The sequence below is a fragment of the Lepidochelys olivacea genome (genome assembly GCF_965140295.1).
Source record: "Lepidochelys olivacea isolate rLepOli2 genome assembly, chromosome: 8".
NCBI classification, from domain to species: Eukaryota; Metazoa; Chordata; order Testudines; family Cheloniidae; genus Lepidochelys; species Lepidochelys olivacea.
The window spans coordinates 3,611,979-3,639,095 of NC_140418.1; the positions used below are offsets into that span (position 1 = coordinate 3,611,979).

General features: G+C 42.9%; 1 protein-coding gene across 2 annotated transcripts in view; it reads right to left on the reverse strand.

The window, feature by feature from the left end:
- Window positions 1–27,117, reverse strand: part of SGCD (sarcoglycan delta) — a 513,449-nt gene that overhangs the window by 47,942 nt on the left and 438,390 nt on the right. For both annotated transcript variants that reach the window (XM_084635702.1, XM_084635703.1), the window contains 2 exons: window positions 26,189–26,308; window positions 8,572–8,644 (listed from right to left, as the gene is read on the reverse strand). In XM_084635702.1, the coding sequence (XP_084491828.1) occupies window positions 8,572–8,644; window positions 26,189–26,308 (193 nt within the window). The remainder of the gene's footprint in view (window positions 1–8,571; window positions 8,645–26,188; window positions 26,309–27,117) is intronic.

Below are 27,117 nucleotides of genomic sequence, written 5' to 3' on the forward strand. Positions count from 1 at the left end.
AAAAGCCGGCCTCACCCTCGCTGGAACGGGCACAGAAATATACAGTGACCCTCTGAGGGTACAGTCTTAGACGTAAGCGTAATGGCACATCTTTCCTCACATCAACTAATATAATGTAATGTCCTAGATTGTTTTTAAACTCCGTGGCCTAAAAGGTAAAATCAATGCCTTTGATGGATCTGGAGGTGATACCTTTCTCATGCTAGCCTTATATTAGGCTAATGTGTTGAAAGGCTGGAGAAGTCCCAGTTCTTAACAATGACTTACTGTATAGAACTGAGAAAACAGCTCACATTACATGCAGTTTAGACAGCCTTGTTGCCCCTGCGATAACAACTTGTCCCTTGAGCCTGGAGAGTGCACTGGAATGGGTAAAAAACTTATGAACTATACACTAAACTATGGTATTGATATACACGACTAGATAACGGAGAAATCCAAAGAAATTCATCATTTGATTGGTCTTGCACTTTACAAACCAGGGGCTTGATTCTCCTCTGCCTTTAGACCAGTTTGGCACCAGTGGATCATCAATGACTTCAGGAGCGTTCATGGCTGATTTATGGCAGTGTAAGTGACAGGGGAATAGGGCTCCAACATAGGCTATGATGACAGAAGTAAAATTCTCTCATAGGTCCAAATTCTGCTGTCAGTTAAATTGCTGCAATTCCACTACCATCATCAGGGTTGCCTAGTGTAACTGAGAACGGAAGCTGGCCCTTTGTGTTAAAAGTATTAACATCTGCAGGAACCAGACTCATACCTGGTGTCAATCACCATTGACATGAGCTGAAGATCTAGCATCATGTGTTTACTGCACACTTCTAAACTATGGCTTGGTATTACACCCTAATGAAGTGCTTCCATTTCCCATCAATTATTTCACCATTCAGCACCATTTCTTATTCACATTTCCTCTCGTTTTTGACCTGTTAATCTTTATGAATGTAATGGATTCTAGACTGAGATATTATTTGTGTTCCCATTTATTGAAAATACCTATGCTGCCTAGTGAAACACAGATGAAAAGAGCCCTTAATTCATTGAGAATAATTATTTTACAAAATGAATATTGCCACATTAGCTGAACAATGTATTTAAATTGCTCTTTGGCACAATAGGTCTCACTTGGACTATTTAGATAGCTTAGTACTTTACACGGTACAGGAGAATTGTACTAATAAAATCATACTGTAAGCGCATTTCATCTGCCATTTGGTATTTTTAGGGGTTCATAATTAACTTTGATTAAAATTACCTCTTCAGACACCAAGGGATTAATTTTCCCTTAACTGTGTTTGCATATTAAAGAAAGAACAGTCACCTAGGTTTGGTTGGCTTGTGCTGGATGTTTTTATGCTATAGCAGTTGTGGATGAAATTCAGCCCTGGGCAGGGGACCACCAGAAGGCTTATGCAACTGTTAAGTCCCATTTAAGTCCTTGTACTGGCCACTACATGGAGAGGATTTCAAGCTGTATGATTTTTTTTTCTTACTTTGCTCTTAGCACTGAAGTACCTTAAACTCACACGTCTTTGTCTAGCAGAAAGTTTTCATGTTATGCAACTTAAAAATGTGTGTGGAATCAACATGGCTAATTAAACTATGGTATTTTGGTGTGGTTTTGTTCTAAGACAAGACCCACTTTGCTCTTAGTATCATTAATGGTTGATAATTAAATTCAACCCAGTATACGAGGAACTCATACTGCAATGCAAGGATGTGGTAAACAGCACTTTTGAGGGGTGAGGCATAGACAGAGGTTGTAGGTTGCTACAAGACATGTATTTTGGAGGTGATCATCTGTGAAGGGTCCCAAAACAAATTTGGTTTCTACTGGGGAGGGGGTACATGTATGCTAAGAAATGGCAATCGCAGTACTTAATTCATGACATCAGGACTGCAAGCCAAACAGCGCCCTATCGAGTCTCTTCCCATTTGGGTTTATCCATTTTCTGTTGTCTCCTTCCCCCCTCATTTCTTCCAAAAGTCTTCCTCATTCCTACGCTCCTCAGGCTCGGGCTACACTACCAATTTATGTCAGTATAAATAGGTCACTCGGGGTGTGGCTTATAACATAGTTCTACAGACTCCACCCCCGGCACAGACAGCGCTGTAGACAGGCGTCTCCTGACGACACAGCTACCGCTTCTCAGAGAGATGAAATGCCGAAGCCAAGGGGACAAGCTCTCCCGTCAGCATAGACAGCGTCTTCACTAAGCGGTGCAGTGGTGCAGGTCCGCCAGTTCACTTTCAGTGCTACAGCACTGTAAGTGTAGACAAGCCCTAAGAGTAAATGAATGGCACGTTCCTCCGCTGAGACTTCTGAACTTACGATTTCCAGGCAACTTCGAATGACCATTTCAGGATATATACGTCTTCAGGCAATGAGACAAAAACTAAAGGAAAGTGAGGTGATAGTCGTAGCTCTCCAGAAGAGGATCATTACTGGAGCAAATGTCAGTCATTTGGGAATGGTTTAAAAGAAAACAGCTCCGCAGAGAAAGGTGTTTCCGGTAACCACCTGTGACGGGGTGTACCAACCCCGCACTGGGCCAAAGGGGGCGGACCAGTCACTGTGGGCTCAGCAGGCCACGCCCCGTTTCCCCTGCTGTGCATGCTCCAGCTGGAAGAGCCGGATAAAAGGAGGCACCCCAGTTCAGTCGGGGCAGGCTGTGGAGGAGGAAGGACGTGTACTACACGCTCCTCCAGAGGGGCCGGTGACACTCCAAGCGCCAGAGCCTGCGGATCTGGACTACGCTGTGGGCAACTCGCCGACTGCGCAGACTGACAGGGACGCCAAGCCACTGCCAGCTGAGGAGGTGCCTGGGGTGCAGTTTGTGGTAGGAAGTGACCCTGGGGATGTACTGGAAGCAGATGCCTAAACCCTCGGGGGGAAGTCCCCAGCTTCATAGGGCCCTGGCACGGAACCCGATGGAGCGGGAGGGGCCGGGTTCCCCCTACCACACCCCACAGACTGCTAGGCATGGCTGCTGTTTGTTCTCAGTCCCAGCCCAGGGGCTCAGGGCCCACAGACTGTTTGTTTGTTCTGCCCTGTCCAGGGGCTACAGACTGATTGTTGTTCTGGCCCCCTCATTTGGCCAGAACCTGAGTTGCTACTGCCAGCCCCAGGCAGGAGGAGTGGGGGCCATAGACTATTTGTTTGCCCAACCCCGCCCAGGGGCGACAGTGTGACCATTGTTCCATCCTACCCAGAAAGCCAGAACTCCAACTGTCATTGTCAGCCCCAGCCCAGAGATTCAGGGGCTACTGACTGTTTGTTTGCTTGGCCCCACCAGAGGTCTGGAGCCCACCGTACTGCAATTACCTGATCGAACAGGGAATCCCGACAACTGGGTGACGGGGTGCACCAACCACGTGCTGGGCCAATGGGGGCGGCCCGGCTCAACAAACAGGACTCCCAGTCATATCACCCAGTAAGTGATCCCATCAATATGTATCAAGAACATCAACTTGTATCACAAACAAGCTTACGTGCATCATTACAAGTGCTTGAATTGTCCAAATTAATTTCTGAATACCTCACTATTATGTGTTATGATGGACTGGCTGATACTTTTTAGTATGCTTGGTCAGAAAAATTTAAATATTTAAACTTTTGATATACTTTTTTTGCAAACATAATTGAGGGTAAAGAAGGTTGAAAACTTTCAAAACTTTAAGGTTTGAGATAAAAATATTTTAAAGGTTTTCTACCGTTTTCAACCAGCTCTACCTGTTAGTCATTATTGATGAGTCCTTAAGATACCATTTAGCAGAATATGTAGCATTAACAACAATCATCACTGCATTACACAAAGCATTCATGATCTTTGGCATTCTCAACAAAATCAAAACTGATAACGGAACCATCCGGATTTTTGTTGGCTCATGGAGCATAAGCCTTTTTGCAGCACGGGAGAGATTCATGGCAACCCGTGCAAATAGATAAAAAATAGCAATGTCTCTCAGATGTATCTATGACACCAATTCTTGTGACCTTATGGATCTCTCTCACATGAAATGACAAATGCCACACCCATGTGGCTGATGTTTCAGAGGGAGGCTATGAAACAATTTCTCTCCATCTAAGCCATCCCAGGCCAAAGACATCGGAAGATGAGACTAAAAGAAGATGACCAAGCAGAAGCTAATGTTGATCAACAAAGAACAGTTATATTGTCTGATCTCTGGAAAGGTGACCATGCACTTGTAAAGCACCCAGTGACTAATAAGTGAAAAAGCCTGTATGAACCAAGACTTTTCAGCAGGAAGAAGAAGGCAGAAAATCTGCTGAAAATGATGCTTATGTAATCATCTGGAACATATCATTCTGAGAGAGACAGACAGACAGACACTAATAAAGGTAGCTTGGGGGATGGGTAGGGAAAACGAAGGAAAGAGGGAGTGAGGGAGACAGACATGAGGGGGTGTTGGCTATTTTTAAGGAGAGAAATCACTTTGTATTTGAAGCAGAGGATGAAGAAATACAGATGGTCTGACTCCCCAGTGGTGACAAGAGCAGGTGGTGTCCTCTCTTTTTGGTAATGACAGTAGCTGTCACCTTATTTTGAAGTCTCCTACAGGAGAAGTAGTGAAATCGATATAAAATCAGAAATAGCAAAATGATGTACTAGACAGTGAGTTTTAGTCATTTGGTCTGTGAGGAGTGAACAAAGCACATGGCACCTGGATACAAGAAGATAGGCCAACAGAGTCATGGATTCCAAGGCCAGAAGGAACCATTGTGATAATCTAGGCTGACCTCCTGTAGAACACAGGCCAGAGACCTGCCCCAAAATACTTCCTAGAGCCGAGCTTTTAGAAAAAACATCCAATCTTGATTTGAAAATGGTCAGTGATGGAGAATCCACCAACACCCTTGGTAAGTTGTTCCAATGGCTAATTACTCTCATCGTTAAATGTTTACGCCATATTTCCAGCCTGAATTTGTCTAGTTTCATCTTCCTGCCATTGGATCGTGTTATGCCTTTCTCTGCTAGATTGAAGAGCCTGTTATTAACTATTTGTTCCCCATGTAGGTACTTACACTCTGTAATCAAGTCACCCCTCAATCTTCTCTTTGTTAGGCTCAAGGAGCTCAGTCTATTTAGCTTATCTCTAGAAGGTATGGGTAAAAGAAAGAGAGCCTGAGACATAAGACCTTGTATCAGAGACCTGGGACCTGCACTAAAGTAGTGGGCAAAGCTTTGCTGATATAAAGCAAAGTCAGGTTATGAGCAAGAGGCAGGCCCTGCTCAAAGAATCTTACAAGAACAGGGCTGATATTGCAGAAACACACATTCCTAAGGAGTGTTAGTCACAAGAATACACGCAAACACATTCCAGAAGGGTGGTACCAGCATACCACGATACCAACCATCCCAGAAAGAGAACAGGAACATGCTGACCCATCCTAAAGATAGGGTCAGGATGACAGCATGATGGATAGAGATATTTTGACCAAACCAACAGGGACAAGGCAAAGGGTGGCACCCAGATATGTCAAAGGATGGCACCCAGATACCCCAGGGGCAATACGTAACTTCTTTGTATTGGTGTATAAAAAGATATCTCAGAGGGAGTGTTTTTGTCTGGCCTTGGGGGGGGGAATGGAAAGTTCCGCCATTCACTGAGCTGGTCCATTGTAATGGGTACATGTGTTAGCGGTCCTGTAGAGTCTGCGGGATACTAGGACCATGCCTCGTTGACAAGAAACCTGGCTGGGTGCCTTAGCTAAAAACTGAGTCAGTGGATTTATTGGACAGTTCAATTGGAGTCTGCTGTCTCTGCTATCTGCGCAGAGCTGGGACAGCACGCTTAAAGAACACACACATGCAGCCAAACATCTGTCAACAGTAGGTTTTTCTAAACCTTTCATAATTTTCGTGGCTCTTCTCTGAGCCCTCTCCAATTGTGGACACCAGACGAGCTAATTGAAAACTGGGTTGTTGTTTTTCTTGAAACTTAAAGGGGAAAAAAAGTCTGCTCTTTTATCACTGTATAATGTGACAGGGTTTTCACAGTCATTTTGCAGTAACAATTAGCATCCCTTTATCCAGTGATCTAGCCAGCTACCTAGCATAGGTGTTTATAACATGCTGATCTCCCAGATATGCAGAGCAAATCAAGATTAACAGCTCATCCAGTCCCACTTCACAGTAGCCAAGAATCTTTGGATTACTCTAAAGGGGCAGGTTATGTAATTTTGAGGAGGTACAGCATTGCTACCAACAATAGGAAGACACTAGAAAGTGCCCCCCCGGCCCCAAGGCTAAGGTTACTTTTTCTTGGAACCATATTTTGCCCCCAGAAGAAAACATTTCACATAAGAAGCTTGAGCTGCCCTATGCTTCAAGAGACTCATGTACTGTGGAGACCGAATCCCCTTTCCTGGCTAGGGACGCGTACATGCTGCTGTCCTGAGCCTGTCCGGAACATTGTACAGAAGTGGTGCCATAGTGTCTCCTCCCTTGGGGGTTACGATCATGTAGAACAGCTTTAGTTTCTGAAAACGGATATGATTTTCAAAAGCCCCTAAGTGATTTAGAAGCCCAAGTCCCAGTTACAGAGAGCCTAATGCAAGTTAGGCTCTTAAGTACTTAGGCCACTTTTGGAAATGGGACATAGGTGCTTTTGAAAAATATACCCAAGGTCATGATCCTTCCTATGAAGGCTGCGGCAGGGATGTGCTGTACCAGTGCATCTTCCGTCCAGCTGCTCCTTTTCCTGCTAATGCCACCCACATCTTGTCTATGCAGGCTGCCTGCAGAGCTCACTAGAAGGGAGGCAGCATCTGCTTTGTGCTCCCACATCATCACTCCCTTTCTGCCCCTGGAGACCCTGCACCTACACTTGCTGAAGTTGCCACACTCTGGGTTGACCCAAAGCTTTTAAGAAAAACAGTAATATATTGAGGGGGAGGAAGCGGGTTTTACATCAGAGCAGGTGGCAACGTGGTGAACGTTCATAATGAACTGAACCAAACCCCTGTTGTATTTTTTGATCTAACAAGCGGGCTGCTGGTGTGTTAAATGGAAGAACTAGAGACATTCCTGAGAGACAGTAAAAGGTAGTAAGATACTAAAGGGAAGGAAACTAAGATGCTCTTTAGCATCCATGGTGATCTAGCTGGGCCTAACTACTACTTCCAACATCAGGATGGAGAGAGTTAACAACAGACACCAATCCCACGTTGGTGCAATGCCACCAAATGAAACCAGGCTGCAGCTGTCCTAACACTTCCTCAGTAACCTTTCCTGAGAAAGGAAGGTTAGAGACCAAAGATTAAGTGACAAGGTTATCTCTATCTCTAGAGACCTTCTTCCTGAGCAGGGGTTCATTATCAGTTGGCTGACTTTGTATCCTCTTGGTGGAGGCATTAATAACACCTAGTCAATAACAGACCTAGAGGTTTTCTCCAGATATGACAAAGGGCGGGGATCTAGCTGACAAGCGGTGGGGCAAAGCTCTCCCAGTGCACCTAAAACCTCAGTGACTGAAACAGAATGAAAGCCAGACTGCGAAGTGGTGTGTTTGTTGCCTTCTGTATTCTTAGTGTTGGCCAAGTACCCCTTTCCAGCTGCATCCCCATGTTCACCAAAAATAACCAGATACTGTTGGAAGAGTTAGTTTGTTCCACCAAGAACCAGTCCCCACACCCAAATCTCTCCCTTCCAGAGGCTGCTCATCCAGATTGAATCTGCACATCAAACCTTGAAGTTTGCCCATTGTTAGAGTATGTAGGAAGGCTGGTCCAGTGGGTAGGACACTAGCCTAGAACTTAGGAGACCTTGGTTCAAGTCCCTTCTCTGCCACTGACTGCTTGTGTGACCGGGGGCAAGTCACTCGGCCTCTTGGTGCCTTCATTCCTGATCTGTGAAGTGGAGATACTTGCCTTGCTTTTCAGGGGTGTTGTGAGGATAAATACATTAAAGATTATGAGGCGCTTTGAGATGTAGTGAAGAAAAGTGCTACATAAGAGCTAGGAATTATCGTGATGAAATAAATAAAGTCCTGCATTCGATGAGGGCAAAGCTGATTCTCTAGAGCTGTGCTATTTATTCCCCTTAAGTGTTGCTTTCTGTGGGTGGTATTTCTGTGACTGTCAGTGGTAGTGGCCTGCGCGTACAGCTAGTCGCAGTTTCCAGTCAGAGAAGGGGTTCACATCTCTGTAAGGGAGAAAATTTTACGAGTGCATCATCCTTTTGCCTGCAGTCACTCTCTCTGATTGAATGTGGCCTCCAGTACCTTCAGTGGCTATAGCCAAGGAAATATTTCTATTTTCCTTTTTAAAGACTGGCTAAGTGGAGGGTGTTGCAGAGGAGAAAGGAAGCTCTCGTGACCCATATTTTCTTTTGACTCAGTCATACAGATTTGCTTTAAAGTGTTATTGCCTTTCTTCTATTCCATGGCGTTTGCTCCGCGATGTTAGCGCCTGTAACCTCGGCTCAGTGCATTCCAAAGGGAATTTCTCAACTGCTTGTGCAGGGATAGAAATGCTGCCACTCAGTATGCAGAATTCCAACACGGCGCCACTGAGTTATATTTAAACCATATTCCAAAGTTTACCTTAGTTCCTTGAAGGGGTCTGCCCTGACACTGGGAGTTTCTATAGATTTAGGGAACACTGTGCCTTCTGCTCCTGAAATAACAAAACAGAACACAAGATGTAGATGTTACAAACTGCAAGCAGGGGAGTGATTCTCAAATCACACTTGGCACAATTTACAGGTTATCTGACCCCTGCATGCCCCCACTCCATCCTCACAAGTAGTCAGGTTCAGAATGCTGAGCTGAATTTCCAAAGCTGGCTGTCTCGTTTGCACCCAGGACCTGGGTGCACTCTGCACAATGCAATTCCTTCTGTTCTGGGGATGAAAAAGATTCAGACAGCCAGTTTGGAAAATTTGACCCCTTGTTATGCATAAATGTCTCTAGTACAGGTGCACACTTCATTAGCTAATACAGATGCATATCCTGAAATGATTTATGTTTTCTTGCTGCGATGGACTTAAAGGAGAGAACAAAATCCCGGGTTAGTAGAGCCACCTCAAAAGGTTCGCAGTGACTTGCATGCTGAATAGGGAGGTGGTGCTGTCCAGTGAATAAACTGCAGGACAAGAAGGCAAGAGACCTGGGGTCTAATTCTAGCTCTGCCAGTGATTTTGTTGTGTGACCTTGCACAAGTCATTTGCTCTCTCTCTCTCTTTCACAATTCCCATCTGTACACTGGGGATGATAATGGTTTACTTACCTTTTTCAGATCTCCAGATGGCAAGTACGAACTATGAGTCACAGATTTATAAATATAAAGACCAGAAGGGACCCTTATGATAAATGAATATGACCTCCTGTATAATACAGACCATATAATTTCATCTAGTAATCTCTACATCAAGTCAATATTTTGTGGTTGAACTACAGCGCATCTTTTAGGAAGACAGAGTCTTGGTTTAAGTACTTAATGATGGAGATATACCTCCACTGTTAAAAATTTGCACTCTATTTCAAGTCTGCATTTATCGAGCTTCAATTTCCGTCTTGTGTCTTGGTTTGCTAGATTAAAGAGCCCTCTATCAGAAATATTCTCCTTTTGCAGGTACTTATAGACTGGGATCAAGTCACCTCTTAATCTTCTCTTTGATAAGCTAAATAGATTGAGCTTCCTAAATCTTTCACTGAGGTCTGTTTACCAGACCTCAAATCATTCATGCTCTTTTCTGATCCCTCTCCAGTTTACAACATCCTTCTGAAGTGAAAACACCAGAACTAGACACAAATTTCAGTAATGGTGCCACCAATGCTTTATGGAGGTAATACCATCTCCCTTCTCCTACTCAATATTCCCCTGCTTATACATCCAAGAATCACATTGTCCCCTTTACCCATAGCATTGCATTGGGAGTTTATGTGCAGTTGGTTATCAATCATGATCTCCAAGGCCCTGATTTTTAAAGGTATTTAGGCATTGTGGGATTTTAAAAAGGGATGTACACACTTACAAGCCAAAATCCATAAGTGCCTAAATCCCTTAGGAAAATGAGATTTAGGCTCTTAAATCAGCTAGGTGTTGGAAGGCCGAGCGCTGCAATGCCTAAATACCTTTAAAAATCTGGGCCTAAGACCTTTTCAGAGTCACTGCTTTCCAACCTACAATCCCCTATCCTGTAAGTGTGACCTCCATTCTTTGTTTCTAGATCTATGACCTTGTATTTGATTGTATTAACACACATGTTGAAACGAATTCAGCTTAGCAAGAAATCCAGATAACTTTGCGTAACTATCCTGTTTACCTTACCACTATTCATCACCAGTTTTAATGGCATCTTGCAAACTTTACCAGCAATGATTTCATATTTTCTTCCAGATGAATGATAAAAGATATCGAATAGCACTGTGCCATGAACAGATCCCTGGGGGCCATGACTAGAAACCAACCCCTTTCCATTACATTGTGAGATCCATCAGTTAGCTGGTTTTTAATTGATTCAATATACGCTACATACTTACTGACTATTCCTATGTGCACTTCATAAACTATCAGTAGGAAATTCTTTGAACAACAATATGTATGTATTTTTTGAGATGAAAAAGAAAAGTAAGGTTACTTACCTCATAGTAACTGGAACTCTTCAAAATACATGGGCCCTATGGGTATTCACTGTGGGTGTGCGTGTGCTCTGCATGCCTGGGACTGGAAATTTTTCAATAGCAGTATCCATTGGTCCATGCCTCCACCTCCTTGTGCTGTGAACCGAAGGCATAAGGAACTCTGACAGTTTGGGAAGGAGGGGCTCCTGTCGTCTTATAGCAGAGGAGGATGCGGTTGGAAATCCATTTTGAGACAGTACAGGAAGCTCTAGTGTGGACTGCTTACCAGGAAGACCTGAGGGCAGACAAGGCCAGGCTTGAAGCCTGGGATCTTGGGCAGGAGTATTCTGAATACTGGAGCAATAAAAGGCAGGTGGGAGCATTCTCTGCTAACTAGATATAAATCTACTAATTATCTAAAAGAGGAGTATGATAATAAAAACTATTTGCAATATTCACAAGTTAAAGATAGAGCAAGCTCGAAGGCTACAGAGTGGGAGTGTTCTGTCCCAGTGGTAGAGAGGACCTGAAGAGGCGGTCGGTCAAAGCACCAGGAGGCAAGAGGGCACAGGTGTGGACCAACGTACACAGCTGCTGAAGAAGTACACGTGCACCCACAGTGAAGACTACAGAGACCAGCACTAAAAGAAAAACCTCAGGGTTACCACCCTCTGCTTTCTCCCCAGAAAAAACAACAACATGATACGCCTCGCATTGAAACCTGCTTATAGTGGAAAAATTCCACTGGCTTCAATAGACTTACATTTGGTTTACACCAGTGTATCCCACTCACTATGTTAAGGAAAAGTGAGAATTAAAACAAGTTTTCTAATATTAACACTACAAAACCAAACTCATGCTTTTTAAAACACTGTAAACTCAGAGATGATAAAGAGTAGTCTAAAGTTTGAAGCACTGAGAATTAAAATTGATCTCGTGGCCCAATATAAGATATATAGCTCTTGACTTAACTATAAGCCTTTATTGCTACAAGTTGTCAAAAGTATCTGTAACTCGAGAACCCTGAAGGTTACTATTATCTGATTTGTCCTCCACCTTGATTTTCATACACATTGTAAGGAGAGTGGTCACTTTGGATAAGCTATTACCAGCAGGAGAATGAGTTTGTGCGTGTGGTTTTTTGAAAAAAGGGGGGGTGAGAAAACCTGGATTTGTGCTGGAAATGGCCCACCTTGATTATCATACACATTGTAAAGAGAGTGGTCACTTTGGATGGGCTATTACCAGCAGGAGAGTGAGTTTGTGTGTGTGGGGGGCAGAGGGTGAGAAAACCTGGATTTGTGCTGGAAATGGCCCAACTTGATTATCATACACATCGTAAGGAGGGTGATCACTTTAGATAAGCTATTACCAGCAGGAGAGTGGGGTGGAAGGAGGTATTGTTTCATGGTCTCTGTGTATATAATGTCTTCTGCAGTTTCCACAGTATGCATCCGATGAAGTGAGCTGTAGCTCACGAAAGCTTAGGCTCAAATAAATTGGTTAGTCTCTAAGGTGCCACAAGTCCTCCTTTTCTTTTTGCGAATACAGACTAACACAGTTGTTACTCTGAAACCTTTCCAAATAATGTCAGTTTCAGTTTATCCCACACAATGGTACTAGTAAGTAACTTCGCAATGAAACGTGGGAAAAACAGAAGCCTGCACATAACTGAATAATAAAATGAGGATTTTTGGGGTGGGGCGAGTGAGTGGGCATATTTGGGGGCTTGGCAGTGGTGCACATAAAATATTCCTGGTCATTTTCCACTTGTATTATTGGGTTTATGCTCACACTGTGACTGTTGTTTACAGTTAAAAGAAAAGGAGGACTTGTGGCACCTTAGAGACTAACAAATTTATTTGAGCATAGGCTTTTGTGAGCTAAATAAATGTGTTAGTCTCTAAGGTGCTACAAGTCCTCCTTTTCTTTTTGCGGATACAGACTAACACGGCTACTACTCTGAAATCTGTTGTTTACAATTATAATTCTCATTAGTTTTTTTTTTTAAATAATAAGTAAACTACACTAGTCAAAGTAATGGAGACATGTAAATGGCCAGTGATGATTTGGGCCTGGAGTTATAATGGCCTGGAGTTTACCAGGAATTCGTTATTTAATTTGGGATGAGGAAGCAATTTTTGAAACACAACCAATGAAGTTTCTAATCCATGGAGATTTTGGAAAGGCTCCAACTAAGAACATCTACTATACTGGAGCCAGACTTCCTTTCAGAAAATCAGCCATCTCCTTGTCTTCCTTCTCTGATATTCATTGCTTGATACCTTAAGCCCTACTTTTCCTCAGTAGTGATACAGACACATATGCAGTGGGAACTGGAATGAGCGAATCAACTCACATCACACAGGTCACTGGCCAGGTCTCACACAGTTGCAAATTGGGGTTAATTCCTGACCCAAGCGAGTTGGAAATAGAGGATTTACAGTAAAGGTGGAAAATCCTGTATCTCATAACCAGTCCTATGAGATATGCACTCTCCCTAGAACTCTGGCAGTTCCTGCTACTCTAGACTGGGCCATAGACAGGCTATGCTGGAAAGTCAATAACCTGAGAATAGAGATGGCCCAGAACAATGGGGCAAAATGTGGGTAGTATTCAGAAGTTTATGCCCAGCCACAACCAGTTCGTTTCCCTTTGCTTCTGTTCATAGAATCATAGAATCATAGAATATCAGGGTTGGAAGGGACCCCAGAAGGTCATCTAGTCCAACCCCCTGCTCGAAGCAGGACCAATTCCCAGTTAAATCATCCCAGCCAGGGCTTTGTCAAGCCTGACCTTAAAAACCTCTAAGGAAGGAGATTCTACCACCTCCCTAGGTAACGCATTCCAGTGTTTCACCACCCTCTTAGTGAAAAAGTTTTTCCTAATATCCAATCTAAACCTCCCCCACTGCAACTTGAGACCATTACTCCTCGTTCTGTCATCTGCTACCACTGAGAACAGTCTAGAGCCATCCTCTTTGGAACCCCCCTTCAGGTAGTTGAAAGCAGCTATCAAATCCCCCCTCATTCTTCTCTTCTGCAGGCTAAACAATCCCAGCTCCCTCAGCCTCTCCTCATAACTCATGTGTTCTAGACCCCTAATCATTTTTGTTGCCCTTTTTGTTGTTCCTTATTCATAACCTCAGTTATGAATATTTGACCGGCATTTGGTTACAAATTGAAAAGAAAAAACAAAACACTTATTGCACTTCTATTCCATACATTTTGTGTCTTCCTATTGTGAGAGTATTCTTTCCCATTACTCACTCCTGCAACGTATACTAATAACACTACAACTTTAGGGGGTATATTTGTAAAGTATTTACCATCTGTAAGGTATTTAACCAGACTGGGATTCCTGTAAAACTCTGGCCTGTTAGCTACTTTGGAATTCTGTTGCTAGAATTCAATAACATCAGCTTTGCAAACCTCTCAGTTCTTGTTTTCATTTTGCTTTAGTTGAGGAAAGCAGATCTTTGGCAAATGTGGTAAATGTACAATCTGAACATTTTCACATGTATCCATCACCACTCTCCCCAGTTAGAGGTATCTCAGTCTTCCTCCACTTTTATTGAACATAAAGCAAAAGCAAAGTTAAGTGAAATTTATTACTAAATTATTTTTGTCTCCTGGTTGATGTTATTAAAACAGTTCATATCCACTGTGAAAGATTTATAATATCAAATCCTGTTTCATTTTAAAGTATTGGAAGTATTTTTTCACCTTATAAGACTATCTAACTTAGCACAGCCTCATTTGTCTACAAACAGCCAGATACAGTTAAGCAGACAAATATCATATAATTTGTATCCATACGTACTGTATGTCCCTAGATAATAAATTATTGTATTCTTATTATTTCATAAAGACTTCTATTAAAACCCATGCCTACCAATTCTCTCTTTCGACACTGTAATTTACCAGCGATAAATGTTCATAAACAGTTTGAGTGAAAAATCTATATACCCATTTCAGCTTTATTTTAAATTCCATGTAATATCCCTCAAAAATGATTTCATCAATGTGTTTCCATTAGCTGGTTTTCTGTCCAATAACTTAATTCCACACAATCAATCAGGTGCTTATACAGCATGTGACAGGATCTATCTGAAGTGTTTTGAAGGACCGTGAAGATCCACCCAAGAGTTGTTTTTTCTCTGAACTGGCATAAGTTGGTGGGGTAAAACCTGGCAAAATATTTTGCATGTGTTGAGCTACTGCATTAGCAAGAAGCAAGACTTTTATGTTAAGGGAATGATTGCTGTTCAACTTCACATATTTTTTCTTTTGTTTGAGACTGTATTCTGTGGGTTCACTGACTTATTCCCACTCTGTAGCAAGGGCCGACCTCCTGATACCAGCTCTGTTGGCTTGTTACATCCGCTGCTGCACTGGGTTTCTCTATACCTTCACTCCACCACAGGTAGGCAAAAAAGGATGGGGTGAGAATAATCTCAACAGCGCGCTTTCAAGAGGCAGCTGCTTGAGTTTAAATCGGGCTTCCAGGTCCCTTCAACTCCATTTGAGAATTAAGTACCACTGCCAGTTTCCATCCTTTCTGAACAGCTTCATCTGTTGCCGGTGGAGTCAAAGAGCGGGCCCTTTCTCCCACCGCTAGAGGGGGGCTGTGGACCCAGACTTTGCTCTTACACTTCAGAAGTGAAAGCAGCACGTGACCCAACAGGCTGAGGCTCTGGCAGATGACCTGCCCCATGACATGAATCCTGCCTCTTGCACACAATGGGGCTGCTTCTTCGTTGCTCAGCACCATGCTGTGTGACATCTCATATTGTATCCCGGTCGACGGTAAAAGAAGGCTTTATCCCTGATCCTTCCTTTCAGAGTTGGCCGTTGGCACATTTATCAGGTGAGTGTCAATGCTCATGCATTTCCTTCCTCCATACAAAACCAGTGAAACCAGATTTCCACCTTTATTAATTTGCATGTGCAGAGAAGGACAACTGAAGATGTTGCACTGGTAGGCAACGGGTGGATTATTCTGCTGACAGTGCTTCCTGGCAATCAGCTCACCAGCAGACAGGCTAAGATTTTCAAAACTGAATGACTAAAGTTGGACCTCTACATCCACACTTAGGGCTTGTACACACTAGCACTTACATTGGTGTAACGTATGTTGCTCCATGGTTTGAAAAAGGCAGCCCCCTGAGTGACGTAAGTTACACTGACCTAAGTGCCAGTGTGGACAGCACTATGTCAGTGGGAGAGCTTTTGCTCCTCACATAGCTACTGCCTCTCGAAAAGGTGGATTCATCACGCCGACAGGAGAGCTCTCTCCCACCAGCATAGAGCGTCTGCAGTAGCCGTGCTGCAGCTGCACCACTTCGGCAATTCTAGTGTCAACTAGCCCTTAGACATCTTGAAAAGTAGCCTAGCTTTGAAAAGCCAGTGGGAGGAGCTGGGTGCTTAGCACTTTTGAAAATTAGGCCAATTATTTGCAGTGAGGCTGAAACTTTAGGCCAGTTTTGAAAATCTTGGCCATGAGAACTCAAAGTTGTGACTACAGTTCAATTGGTAGGGGCAAACTGCACATGTATAAAGAGAAACAAGGTCACAGCCCAGATAAAAAGAACCAGGGTACATTTCCAAGTTATTTTCCACCCTTTTCTTTTTCGTGGTCAACATTTCTTTCTTGTTCCATTTGCTCTTCTATTAATAACCCTACATCCATGGAACATTTTTAGTATTGTAAATCACTGCTTTACAATAAAATAGGAGTCAAATTGTTCTATGAAGAGATTCTTAATTACTTTAAGCTTGTATGAACTTCTCTTTAAAAAACTCCCTGTAGTTTCATGTAATCTGAAATTAATTTTTTTCAGATAGTCAGAGGAAAATGTACACTGTTGTGATTTCCAAAAAGCTTCTGTGGTCACTATTATCGATCAGGGTGCATTCAGCAACTCACTCATTAAAATACCATGTAACTAGGTTCTCCTCTGTGGGTCCCAGCAGGTCAATATGCTAGACTCTTTAGAAAGTTAACGGCAGTGCCAACAGATCCGAGGAAAGTAAATTCAATACAATATAGTCAGTAATGATCTGTGCCTGCTTCTTTTAATTCAGAGCTACTTTAAAAGCCTTATTCATCCTTAATCTATGTTCTTAAATGGGTGAACACAGTAATAGTGATTGCTCCCCGTGTAATCTCATCAAATCTGAAATCAATAGAAGTTCCATTCCGTGCCTCACCAATATAAAATGGCTAGATTCAGCGAGGGTAGTGGAAAAAAGTAATAAATCTTCCTTCCTTCCTTTCTTTCTTTCGCAGACTAGCCATTGTTTTGCCATAACCAATATTGCTTCAACTCTGCTTTGTTCCCTTTGCTTTCTCACCATCTTTAATTATTGGTACTTGTCAAGGTTCCTTCCCCACTCTGAACTCTAGGGTACATATGTGGGGACCTGCATGAAAAACCATTCAAAGCTTATTCTTACCAGGTTAGGTTAAAAACTTCCTCAAGGTACAAACTTTGCCTTGTCCTTGAACCCTATGATGCCACCACCAAGCGTGTTAAACAAAGAACAGGGAAAGAGCCCACTTGGAGACGTCTTCCCCAAAAAATATCCCCCCAAGCCCTACACCCCCTTTCCTGGGGAAGGCTTGATAAAAATCCTCACCAATTTGCATAGGTGAACACAGACCCAAACCCGTGGATCTTAAGAACAATGAAAAAGCAATCAGGATCTTAAAAGAAGAATTTTAATTAAAGAAAAAGTAAAAGAATCACCTCTGTAAAATCAGGATGGTAAATACCTTACAGGGTAATCAGATTCAAAACATAGAGACTCCCTCTAGGCAAAACCTTAAGTTACAAAAAGACACAAAAACAGGAATATACATTCCATTCAGCACAGCTTATTTACCAGCCATTTAAACAAAAGGAAATCTAACACATTTCTAGCTAGATTACTTACTAACTTAACAGAAGTTCTGAAGAGCATTCCTGACCTGTTCCCAGCAAAAGCATCACACAGACAGACCCTTTGTTCCCCCCCTCCAGCTTTGAAAGTATCTTGTCTCCTCATTGGTCATTTTGGTCAGGTGCCAGAGAGGTTATCTTAGCTTCTTAACCCTTTACAGGTGAAGGGGTTTTGCCTCTGGCCAGGAGGGATTTTATAGTTCTGTATACAGAAAGGTGGTTACCCTTCCCTTTATATTTATGACCGTACTGTTGACAATTGTGTTTATTTTTAATAAAAACATAAAATGAAATATTTTGAAAGTCCACAAAATCATTAAAGAAGCCAAAATCCAGGATGATTACCTTGGTACCAAACAATTATTGTCTGTATTAATTCCCTTTAAAGGAAAAAAAAATGCCATAAATCTCATGGGCCTGATAACTCAGATTTTCTCTGCAAATCAGACAAACCAATTTTCTTATATCTGGCACCAATAAAACAGATAGTGCCAATAAAAACAATGTAATTTACATATCAGTAAGTTATACCAGACTGCCCTTTCTATGGGAAAGTCTCTTGGGCCCAGGGATTTTGTTTTAACATACTGGCTTAAGGCAGCTGTTTCCTTGCTGTGTTCAGCTCCAGCCTTAGGGTTGAAGGACAAAGATGCCCACCGAGGGTCAAAAACATTAAATATATTTCTTACTACTTCTGTTCAAACTATGAAGTCCTAAAGTCCTTAGCCCTGGCCAGATTGCGCCTCCCTGGGAAAACCCATGGGAAGGAGAGAAAGGGGAGACGGCTGTGAGCGATTCCAGACATTGTATTGAAAGGCAGGATTTGCTTCCTCACCCCTTTCCCAGTCACAAAGCCAATGATGCCCTGAGCTCCCCAGGGACATCAGGATATCAGCAGCAGGAGGCCCGGGGGTCTGTGCTCTCAGCAGTCCCACTCAGTGCACCCTCTCAGGACTTCTGCAGCCAAAAGCAGCCCCTAGGGCACACCGCTAAAGGAGGATCCTCACTGCAGAAAAGGGGACCAATGATATGAAAGCTGGCCTGACTACATTACCTTTGCACTGTGCGCTCCACTAGGTACAGGGGAGAGTATGTACCTTCTTCCTGCGGCCCACCCCATCCCTTGAAGAGTCCCTGTAGCATCAAGGAACGCTGTTGCAAAAGTGGCTGAGGGTCCTCTTCATGCATGGATCTCACAGCATGACTGGGCCCTCGGTTTGTATTCAGTGCTTACCCAGGCAAAATTCCTGAGTGTCACTCACAGTTTGTCTGAGCAAACATCAAGACTTCAGGATTTGGTCCTTAATCTGTCTACAGGCGCACAGGATTTGAAAGTGAGGAAGAAACTTCATTTCCTCTCAGTTCAACTGCAGTTCATAGCCAAACGGTGCAAATGGATCACCCTTTCTCATGCCTTTAGTTACTGGTGGACAGTGTATTGATTTCTCATCGCATCCCTTTTTCCTTTGTTAAATGTGATTTTTTTGCACCCTAGTGATGCAAAGAAAACACATTAGAGGTTTGATAAGACTGCAGTCACACAGCTTTGCCTGACGAATAAAGGAAATGAATACTATTTCCAGCCTTAGTGCTGCCAAGGCTAAAATCTGTTAGCACTTGTCATAATGTTTCATCAGTAACTTAATTTTTCTCTTTGTCCATTCTTCATTGCACTGATGGCAGAACGTGGCTCTCACTCCCAGGTTACATTATCAATACTACTAACGTCCTCAAGAGCTCAGTCAGAACTGGACAGAAACTGAGAATGAGTGTTGCAGGCTCACAGCGGCCTCCTAAAGAAGTGGTCTTCCACCATCTACAGCACAGTGCCTTATTTTAATCAGACACAATCATCTTTTAGATGGTTCGCAAAGGACAACTGTCACCACTGGCAAGACATTTTAACCCTCTCCAGTGATGTCCTCCCTCTTTCGGAAGAGCTAGCTACTGGAACTGTGGCCGGGATGTTTCACCTCAGGAATACACACCGCACAATCCTCTCTATTTCAGCACTGGGATTCAAGATTGCTATTTGTCCACACACACAGCATTTCAGGGGATATAATGGTGAGAGCACACGGTCCATTTCATTTTGACTCGTACCAGACTTGACAGCTTTGCCTCCAAAGGTGGGAAACTAGGGCTACTGCTCATACTGCCATGCAGACTCCAGCCAAAAGCCATTCTGAAAGCACAATTACCACTGCAAAGGTTAAGCAGAGGTCTTGACCTGAACATTTTAGACAGAAACAAACATCCCTCAGAGAAGTGTATATGATAAAAAATTACTGTAAGATAAAAAATGTACTGCATAAGATTCCCCATCTTTTTCCATCTCCACGTGAAAGGTCCTGAGTTTATCATTTACCTTTGCAATAAAAGTAACTGACAAGCAAATAACGTTGTGGCTAGTATTCATAAAAACTCAGCTGTACTATTATACTCATTCTGCTGTACAAATCTCAACTAGCCCAGTATGTAAAGGGTATGCCAAGAATTTACTAAAAATGCAACACTAAAAGAATCAGGAGGCTTATTTGTTCTCTATCAGGCTTGGACCTCCTTTGTAGCACCTCCTTTGTTCCTCCCAGACTACGGCAACACAAGACCTACTGAAAATGTTTGAGGACGCAAAGCCGTTGAGACAGCTGGGATGGTTTACACAGAGATATTAGTTCATCACATTCATGTTAAACCGTATCCCCCTCCTGACCAACCTGGAAAGCGCTGGGGGCAATACAAATTCCCTTTTCATCCTCTCTTGTGTAGTGGCAGTCTAATACTTGTGAACACAAGACTGCAAATTCAAAACAGATTAAACCAAAACCAAACCTTTGGTTTAAAGTGATCATTCTGTGAGGCCATTATGTAGAGAGTTCTTTAGCCACAGGCATACCAGGTTATGTTGCTTTCCATTTGTAGTGCTTTATTAACTAAAATCTTTATGGTGTTAATACCTTTCTCCTGTAAATAACGAAGTAGAAATGTGCCTTTGGAACAAATGACTACAGACCTATTAATAAATTAGCAATTACATTTCAGCACCTGAGACTCCACCTGGGTTACTAGACACATTAGTGAAATCAAATCAGCAGGAAAAACTGCTTGGAAGAACAATGATTCCAAAACAGAGAATGGTCCAGAAAGCAAGTGTGGTTAGCAACACCCCCAAATTCTGTATATTGGTGCTCCATTTCATGGTCCACATGGAATTTACCATGGATCCCCCACTTAGGGCCACAGAAGGATGTGAGCTCAGTAGAACCAGAGCAGTTTTGCTACACAGACATGGCTACAGGAGAGGAGACAATGAAAGGGGTCAGCTCAGCTCCAAGAGGGCTCTGACATTCTGGTGTGTAGGGATGTAATGTGGGCAGAATGAGACTTGGGTCAAACTCCCCTGCAGAAGAGCTACTGCAGTCATGAGCCTGGGAGATTGAGGGGGCAGGATTCCGTCCCACCATAACCTCAGGAAAGCACAGCCGCTTTAGCTGGCCTGTGCCATGGGGAGAGGGTTTAACCCAGTGTTTAGTAATAGCAATAGTAACCATTTATATTATGGTCGTCAAGTTTGGGACTCCTTTCACTTGGGGACAATCTCTGCCCTGGAATTCGTATGTTTTATACAATAGGGGCCTTATGCAAAGCCCACTGAAATCAAAGGAAACTCTTAGATGCCTTATTAGTGATCTTTGTCATACCACGAGAACCACCAAATATGGCACTTGTGTACAGTGACTACGTCCCACTGCACCTCAACCTGACTCCCACATGTCTATATTGGCGCTTCCTCTACAATTCAAAACCAGAGACCAAAACAGCCAGTACAATGTGTAAGCACTCTCCATATTGTCTTGTTTTAAGATCATCACAATTCATCTGGATTTCCACCAATATTCAGTAAAAGAAAAACATCAATTCACTTCCCACCATAAATATTAATTACCAGAATTTGTTGGCAAGCTTTCCTGAAAACAAACTCTGAAATCTAACGTCCAAAAAGATGTCAAGGCCTTTGGGAGAACTGATTCCAGCATGCCATCTGATGTTGTTTTAAAAGGCTAAATTAAGAATCTGACCACAGTTTAATTTCTGTAAAAACTCTCACTAATTTAAATTGCTTTAGATTTAATTAAAAATGCTTTTGTATAGAGATAATAATGTAACTCTGGTAATTAGTATCAAGTGGCATCTAGAGGGCATATTTAAAAACTAATCTGGAGAATAAATAGAGCTAATTAACAGTTAGAATAATGCTTTATGATTATCCTTTGTTTATAAATGTTATAATGTTCAATGTGTTGTAGAACGAAATTGGTAATTAATGTATATCAAAGTTACTTTTCAATGTTCTTTTACTGAAGCATCTCTTAGATACAACATTTTTTAGATTATCATAATTTGTTTTATTTCGGGGTGGGGGAAGGGGTATGTGAGAGAGGGGAACTGTTTACAGCACAACATGTGAATTTAGTTAGGGCCAGTTTGTTTCTCCTTCCACTGTTCAGAGTGTGAGAGTTTATGAGCCCTTGGGAGATACCCAAATCAGCACTAGATTGTGTCTTTTTGGTGCGTGCCAAGCTATACAGTGTGGGGGAGGATATAGGGAACCCTAAGCTGTCCTCCTCCGTGAATGTCTGCCATGTGAGACTCAATGAGGAATGAAGTTCTACTCAGTGGGAGTAACGGTGGCAGATTCTGCCTCTGAGGGGTTGACTGTGAATCAAAGCCATAGCCCGCTGTATAGAGGACGATCCAGTGGTTAGGTCACCAGCCTAGTAACCATGTTAAATTCTCCACTCTGCCACAGACTCCCTGTGTGACCTTTGGCAAATCACTTCATCTCGCTGTGCCTCGGTTTCCCGTTTGTAAAATGGGGTAATAGCCCTGCAAAACCTCACAGGGGTGTCTGAGGATAAATGCATTAAAGATTGTGAGGTGTTCAAATATTATGGTAATGAGGGCCATATAAATACCTAAGGCAAAAAGATATGTCCAGGCAACAATGTGGATTCCTACGTAGCTGCCACGTCTGTCCTGCTTCTCTGTCTTTGAACTCCTGGAATTGACCTCTCCTCTGACTTAGATCCTGACTTCCATCGATCCCCGGAGCCCCAGCACGGATCCTGATCCCTGGTATTGACTCCTGGCCCAATTCTTGTTCCCGCCTCCAGTTCTGTCCTTCGGCTTGACTCCCGACTCAGACTCTGGCTTTGTCCCTCAGCTTCACTCCGACACCAGCTCTGACCCCTGGCTTCGGCTCCTGCCACTACTCCTGCCTATCTTCATCCAGGATCCTGACCCTCAGGTCCAGACAAGAATATTGGAAGGAATACAAAGATACAGAATAACATCTCCTGGCATGGTAAGCAGCGACGACAACCACTTTTTGAGACACAGTTAGATTACAGAAACGAGGGTGAAAAAAATCAAAGCCCAACACAAACGCTGAAAACGTTGCAGCTCAAGGTTACTGAAATACTGTACAGTATAACCTCTATTCTCCTGTCACCATATCTTTTCTTCTTTCATGTCTCTACCTAAGCCTGATAAAACCTTGAGAGAGATTCTACTGCAAACATAAATAAAAATGCACGATAGCATTAGCAAGCTCCCCACTCCTTATGTTCCAGTGACTACAATGAGGCATAAACTCAAACTGATATATCTAAAACTACTGCTGCTTCCTCCAGAGCAATTCAAGCAAATAATAGACAAATATTTTTCGAGCTATGTCATCTGAAAAGGAGTATTTGCAACCTGTGGAATACTTTTTATCAGCTAATTATCACTTGGTTTGACCAAGAAAAATGGTCTAAAATATCCTTCTACTCTGAGATCTCCAGGAGAATACTTAGACTGATCATCTCCTGAATTCATAAGAATTGAGTTGATCCAATATCTCTGAAAAATGCAGTGGAGGATAGGAGACTTGTGTTAAGAGCCTAATTTTGTGGTATATATTTTACTGCTCTAAAACTGCACATTTGCTTTAATGGTCAGTTTTTAAATTTTCTAATAAAAAAGAGACACCATGAAGTCTGGAAAGCACCAAATTACAAAATCCATATAAACATATATATATATATATAAAATACACACATATTCCATACAGAAAGTGATAGATATAGATAGGTATATTACATAGTGTGACAAAGTTCCTCCTCTACCTTGGTGGGTCTTGTGCTTATTGGCGGATTTGCTAGCCTTGGAGCTTCACGGCAGCCCTCAGCCTGTCCGTTTTTTTGAACCCACAGTCCAGTTCGACTCCTTCTGTGTCTGACCAGGAGTTGGGAGGTTTGGGGGGAACCCGGGCCTGCCCTCTATTCCGGGTTCCAGCCCAAGGCCCTGTGGAATGCAGCTGTCTAGAGTGCCTCCTGGAACAGCTGGGCGACAGCTACAACTCCCTGGGCTACTTCCCCATGGCCTCCTCCCAACACCTTCTTTATTCTTACCATAGGACCTTCCTCCTGGTGTCTGATAATGCTTGTACTCCTCAGTCCTCCAACAGTCCGTGTTCTCACTCTCAGCTCCTAGTGCCTCTTGCTCCCAGATCCTCACACACGCACCACAAACTGAAGTGAGCTCCTTTTTAAACCCAGATGCCCGGATTAGCCTGCCTTAATTGATTCTAACAGCTTCTTGATTGGCTGCAGGTGTTCTAATCAGCCTGTCTCTCTTAATTGTCTCCAGAAGGTTTCTGATTGTTCTGGAACCTTCCCTGTTACCTTACCCAGGGAAAAGGGACCTACTTAACCTGGGGCTAATATATCTGCCTTCTATTACTCTCCTGTAGCCATCTGGCCTGACCCTGTCACAATAGGTATGTAGGTTGTTTTATTTTTTAAATGAACACTTGCATGCTCTTTTTTCTCAATTAAAAACATCCTCCACCCAATACTCCTTTGCAAACCTTCTATAACCAAACAGCAAGCACTGTACTGGAGGGCAACAGATTTAGGCTCACAGACTCTATTGGCAGAAGGGACCATCATTACTCCTTGACAGAAAAAGGAGTAATGGTCTCAAGTTGCAGTGGGGGAGGTTTAGGTTGGATATTAGGAAAAACTTTTTCACCAGGAGGATGGTGAAGCACAGGAAAGGGTTACCTAGGGAGGTGGTAGAATCTCCTTCCTTAGAGGTTTTTAAGGTCAGGCTTGACAAAGCCCTGGCTGGGATGATTTAGTTGGGGATTGGTCCTGCTTTGAGCAGGGGGTTGGACTAGATGACCTCCTGAGGTCCCTTCCAACCCTGATATTCTATGATTCTGATTCTATGATCATGATCATCTAGTCTGAGCTCCTGCACATCGCAGGCCACAGAACCTGCCTAACCTCTGGCTGAGTTAGTGAAGTCTGCAAATCATGATTGAAAGACTTCAATTTACAGAGAATCCACCATTTACACTAGTTTAAACCTGCAAGTGACCCATGCCTCATGCTGCAGAGGAAGGTGAAAAGGCTTCATGCTTCTAAAGGGGTTACGATATATAACTATGGGGAAAAATGTTTAAAATTATTAAAAACACCTAAACAGTCTCTTTTCCACCTAACTGAAATAAACACAAAGGCTGCTCAGGCATTCGAGCACTCGTACTCACAAGATAATGCCAGCATAAACTTTGACAGAAGGACCTGGTGCAGGAAACTCTGGGGAGTTAAGCTGATCCAGGCTGCGGTAGCATAAAAAGACAAACCCCTGGTTTATAGGGGAGAGGTTTTTCAGATCAAGCACAACCCTCAAAGTAAATTAAGCCAGTCAAAGAGGAGCAGCAGCAGAGGGATGCACCAATTCTGTGGCTTTCAACAGAGAATCCTGCCAATAGGACTCCTGCAGAGTCTGGTGGGAGTTCGTGTTACTCCGGCCTACCTTGAATTACTGAAGAACTCCAGTGGATGACAACAGTGGAGAGTCTGGCTGCCTGCCAAGGGGGGCGGGGTGAATCCCTCATTGGGTATAGCGGATTAAGCCATGCCAGCAAAAAAGCCATATTGGGCTCCAAGACACAGCAAACTCTCATATGGATATTAAGGAAAAATTAGGTAATATAAGATAAAAGCCCATAGACTATCAAGAAAATTAGTATGGAGACTAAAAATACAATGTGGGAAGCAGTTCTTCTGAAAATCGTATTGCTTTAGAATGAATGTAGGGTTGGTGAAAGGACCAGATCAACAGGACTGGAGTCCTCTGTTTATTCCCAGGACAGTGACTGTGGCCGTGAAAGCTACCCTACACTGCTCCATTATCATCCGTCATCTTGGACCCAAAGGATTGAGCAGGTAGCTCAGCCTCCAAAATCATCCAGTGTTTGGCCTCTCTGCTAAGACTGCCAAAACTAGTTATTTACTTCTCCAGTGAACCTGGATTGCAGCCACCAGTAACTTATTAGGAAGGCTAGCCAACAGCCATCACATGACAGCAACGGTCACAATCAGCTTGAGGCACATTCAAAGCACAGATGTAGGTGCAAGGCAGTGAGTCCCATTACCAATCCCATGAGCAGTCCAGTCTCCCAAGGCTTGACCAACCCCTACTGATGTCAACAAGAGTTTTGGTGTTGACTTCAAACCGAGCTCGACCAAGCTCTTAGAAAACTTTCTGAGAAGTTTAGACAGTTTTAGAACAGTTGATTTGTCTAAGAGCTCTTACCTAAAACTCTCAGTCTCTCTGCTCCCACGACCACTTCGTTGTCATCTGCAGAAAACAGCAATTTTCCAGAGAGGGATTTCACCTCGAATTTTTGGCTGTGTGCTTCCACTGCTTGGGGACCTAGAACGGGAGAACAGGTTTAGCCCATGTTTTCTGAAGAAAATCATATGGTATTTTTATGAATGCAATAAATCTGAGTGTTGAGATTATCTCAGTAATTCTGCATGTATGATCTACAATTTGATCAACCACTCAGAGAGATTTCTCCTCTTGAGAGTGTGACTTCTCCTTAGGACAAGGTAATAACATGATGTTTAAACCGCCCTGTAAAAATGACCATGATTTCTTCCTATGCCTTAATGAACATTTGTTGACATTACAAAACCACCAAGCAATTTATCACAACTGGGAGTTTCTGCTAAAGAAAGACCCAGGCATGAAATAGCAGAGTGTGTTATCAGCCCTGATTTAAGTGCATTGGCACAGCTGTACAAGGTACGAAGATTTTTGCAAGGCATGAGTGTATGAAAAGGACGAAAGGAAGCAAGTCCAACATCTGCCCTTTCTTTGCTTGGCTCTGACTTCCATATAAATCCAATTTACCCTGAATAAACTGATGCTGGTATCTGACATGCTCCAATCCAAAAGGAATATAAAAATCAGGAGCAAGTGCTTCATTTTGAACTGTAGACTAATGGCCTGTTCTACTGAAATCAATAGGAGCAGATGAGGTACAGTACTAAGAGTCTGACCCTGAGAAGGGATGAGCATTTTCAAATGAGCCTTCACAGGATGAGGCCCTACGTGACTGGCTTTCAAGCGTGTACAAGACAAAATAAAGGGAAGTCACCTTTAATATTTCAGAAAGTTTTATATGAGTAACACTTCCCCAGTATTTAGCTCTTATCTTAATACTACTGCTGTCTTTT